The sequence below is a fragment of the Gekko japonicus genome, unplaced genomic scaffold, assembly GCF_001447785.1.
Source record: "Gekko japonicus isolate JY-2015 unplaced genomic scaffold, Gekko_japonicus_V1.1 scaffold1, whole genome shotgun sequence".
In the NCBI taxonomy this organism is placed as follows: Eukaryota; Metazoa; Chordata; class Lepidosauria; order Squamata; family Gekkonidae; genus Gekko; species Gekko japonicus.
This window is the reverse complement of record NW_015164181.1, coordinates 726693-730578: the sequence shown is the minus strand read 5'-3', so window position 1 is coordinate 730578 and position 3886 is coordinate 726693. Positions and strand designations below refer to the sequence as shown.

Below are 3886 nucleotides of genomic sequence, written 5' to 3'. Positions count from 1 at the left end.
CATCTTGCCCTGAAAAGTTCCTTCTTCTCACTTTACATATGCTGGGCAGACTCCTCTTTCTGAATGTCCCAGTCATGAGCGAGCTTTAGGAGCCCTTCACTCAACTTCTGGGCATCCGCTTGCCATCGCACATATCTTATTGTTTCATATTAATCAGTAATAACATTAATAATTCCTCTTATTCGTTTGCTAAAGCTCTGAACACAAAATAAGGGGCAGGGAGAAATGAACACAGGCATTTAACAGAGGTACTATAAGCCATCAGAACCACGTCTTGTTTTTCTTTTTTCTTCCCTGGAACAATTTCTTCCAAGGGCAGGCACTGCATTGATCTCTGAAAAACCCAAAGCCATTGGGGCTCAAATCGCTAACAAGTCTTAAGCATGGGACCCAAGACAATCAAGCCAGGGCTTATGTTGAGCTCCACTAACGATACGGCCAAAAGAGGCCAGCCAAAAGGTCTCCCAAATAGTGATAGGCCAGAGCAGTCATGTGGTTCTATCCTGACCTCTATAAAAACCTTCCAAGTCACACTAGCTAAGCAACCTGAGCCAAACAGTGACTCTGATGCTGCTGTTCTAGACAACAATTTGTCAATGAATGTTGCTTCTGTCTCACGCATTCTGTGGTAGGAGCTGCATCTGAAACGAGCTCAACTATCCTTCTCACTTTGAAACCATCACACACTTTTAGAAAGGACAAAACAAATGCAGTTGTTAGGACATTTGGGGAGGAACAAAAACAGGGGGGGGGGAAGTAATTAAATTTTCAGAAACTTAACCGTTAAGAACCTGAAACATACCCTGCCTCCATAACAAATTCTACCCCGACCCCATAATTTATCTGTCCAGTATTTGCACCATTATGTACAAGGGAAAAAAAGCTACATAACAAAAGTGAAAAACGACCCCCCCAAATCAGTTTTTTTGTTTCTTTTGATGATTCACCCGCATCAAGTCTGAGACTCAAAACACATGCATGTTGCTTGCTGGCTTTTGGCGATGTTCTAGCATGCAAATTCTTCAGTCCCAGTTGAGAGTTGAGGGCTCCTTTGTTGAGAAGCTGAGTTCATAGTGTTCATTTCTTGATCTCTTTGCCTGCCCAGACAAAAAGGGGGGGGGGGAGAAAAGAAATGTATCAGAAGATGTCATTTCAGAGACTGAACAGAAGGTAAACAGAGAAAGGCAGGGCGGTATAGTGTTGGACTGAGGAACTCGGAGACCCAGCTTTGACTCTCTCCACTCTGCTATTCAGGAGTAATTTCCTGCAGGAGCGCACAGGAGCGGCGCTCCGGCAGTAAAGAGCCCAGGGGGCGAGCACATGCAACAAGCCCCACCCCCTGCTCCCAGCAGCACTCAGTAAAAGCAAGAAGCTGCCAGTTAAGTTGCAGAGCCCCCCTCCCCTCGGCCCCCCGGTCCAAAACGGTCCAGTGGCACCTTTAAGACCAAATTTTATTCAGGTACAAGCTCTCTATCCTCTGCGAGGACAGATCTACACGTTCCCCCCCACCAACAGCTAGCAACCCAAAACAGTCCAGTGGAGCCTGAGCGGTGGGTGTTGCCTTCTGACACACTCCTAGTGATGTCAGGGGGTGTGGCATATGCAAATAAGTTATGCTAATGAGTTATGCTAATGAGCTCCTGCACCTCTTTTTCTACAAAATGACCCCTGCGTGCTATTGAAGCTCACTGAGTGACCCTGGGGAAGTCAAAGGCTCTAAGCCTAACCTACCTCACAGGGTTGTGGTGAGGATAAAATGGATGAGAGGAGAACAGTGTCCCCATTGGGGAGAAAGGTAAGGTAAAAATGAAGCAAACAAAACAAAACAAAATAAACGACGACACAAAAGGAGCCCTGCTGGATCCTGTCTCAGGCACTGCCTTAATATCAAAATCGAAAATCACAGCCCAACCATGAAAGTTCAAAGACACAAGGAAGCTGTAAACAAGCGCAACATCCATGAAACAAAACCATTCAATAACAATATACTCTTTTAACAAAACAATTATATAACTACAAAGTGCACAAAAAGAGGTCCTTGAAGGCAGTCGCTGACGAAGCTCTCCAGAATGTGGGTTCATTTCATTAAAACTTCATCCGAACGGGACCATAATAACATACAGGGTGTCTTCTATTCCTTGAACATTGTTGAATGTTTAAACACTAATCATGGTTTTCTGTACAGCAATTCTTCCTTACAGCAATTTCCTATTGCTCATACTTGTACATATTCCATTCAGAGCGGGCAATCCAAAGGGGGGGAAATGCACATTCTGGAGAGCTTCGTCAACGATTGCCTTCAAGGACCTCTTTTTGTGCACTTTGTAGTTATAATTATATAGAAGAAGAAGTAGAAGAGATTGGATTTATACCCCGCCCTTCACTACCCAAAGGTGTCTCAGAGCGGCTTACAAACTCCTTTCCCTTCCCCTCCCCACAACAGACACCCTGTGAGGTAGGTGGGGCTGAGAGAGCTCTTGACAGAAACTGCTCTTTTTCAAGAACAGCTCTTATCAGAACTAAGGCTTGCCCAAGGTCATCCAGCCAGGTGCAAGTGGAGGAGTGGGGAATCAAACCCAGTTCTCCCAGATTAGAGTCCGCACACTTAACCACTACACCATATACACTGTTTTGTTGAAAGAATATATTGTTATTGACGGGTTTTGCTTCATAGATGTAGCACTTGTTTACAGCTTCCTTGTGTCTTTGAACTTTCAGGCACTGCCTTGCCAGACTCATCTGCCAAAAATGGCATGAACAAAACCAAACAAGGACCCACGGTAAGTAGGAAAACCAACATACAACAAATACCGTGCACAGATGATTATAAGATATCATAAATGATTTTATATTTTTTGAAAAATATTTTTACAATAATTTCTTCATATATAATTAATCATCTTAATCACAATTCACAATATAATAGATATCAAAAATATCAAATATCATCTCCATAGAATCTCAAAAGATATTGTACAACCTTATAATTAATAATAGTCCTCCTCTGTTAAATAAAAGTTTCAAACAGAAGAATATCTGGACCTCTGTTGGAGGAAGACAGAGCACATATTATAAAGAGACTTTAAGGAGTTCTCCCTTTTGAAACTTTTCTTTAACAGAGGAGGACTATTATTAATTATAAGGTTGTACAATATCTTTTGAGATTCTATGGAGATGATATTTGATATTTTTGATATCTATTATATTGTGAATTGAGATTAAGATGATTAATTATATATGAAGAAATTATTGTAAAATATTTTTCAAAAATATAAAATCATTTATGATATGTTATAATCATCTGTGCACGGTATTTGTTGTATGTTAAAAATGGCATGAAGGCAAATTTCTTCCCTAGTTTGCCTCCAAAATCTGGTGGTCAGAGGTATATACAAAAAAGGAGAGGTACTGAGAACCAGAGGTCTGATACTGTTTGTATAGAAGGTATTAAAGGTGCATGTATAGTGACCACATTACAAATATCAAATTGCAAAGATATGAAAACGGACTGTAATTGCAAAACTATGAAAATGTCAACACGTGTCACAAGAGCAATGATTAAGAGCACAATAATAAATTGCCTTTTACAACATTAGCAATACATCCACTAGCAATTACAATAATGGGTACAGAAATCCATGCAGGGACAAAAATTGCTGTGAATATTGTGTTGTGAGAAATAAGCAAGCCGAACAAGGACCCACAACAAGGCAGGATGCCCGCTATGTTCCTGTTTCAGTATGAATCTTCATCCGTTGTAAGATACACGACCTTGTGCTGGTAAGTTTGAAGTTTGAAGGCCTATTATAAACAACATTGGAACAATGAATTCTAACACCATTAAGTCAAACTGTAATTTTGTTAGGAAAATACAAACAAGGGACAA

At 40.8% G+C, this 3886-nt stretch overlaps 1 protein-coding gene across 1 annotated transcript in view; it reads right to left on the bottom strand.

Annotated features, from left to right (window-relative positions):
• Positions 1 to 913: 913 nt before the first annotated feature.
• Positions 914 to 3886, bottom strand: part of LOC107107698 (sarcoplasmic/endoplasmic reticulum calcium ATPase 3) — a 79348-nt gene continuing 76375 nt past the window's right edge. The window contains exon 18 of the mRNA XM_015408004.1: positions 914 to 1097. Coding sequence (XP_015263490.1) covers positions 1078 to 1097 — 20 coding nt within the window. The 3' untranslated portion in view covers positions 914 to 1077. The remainder of the gene's footprint in view (positions 1098 to 3886) is intronic.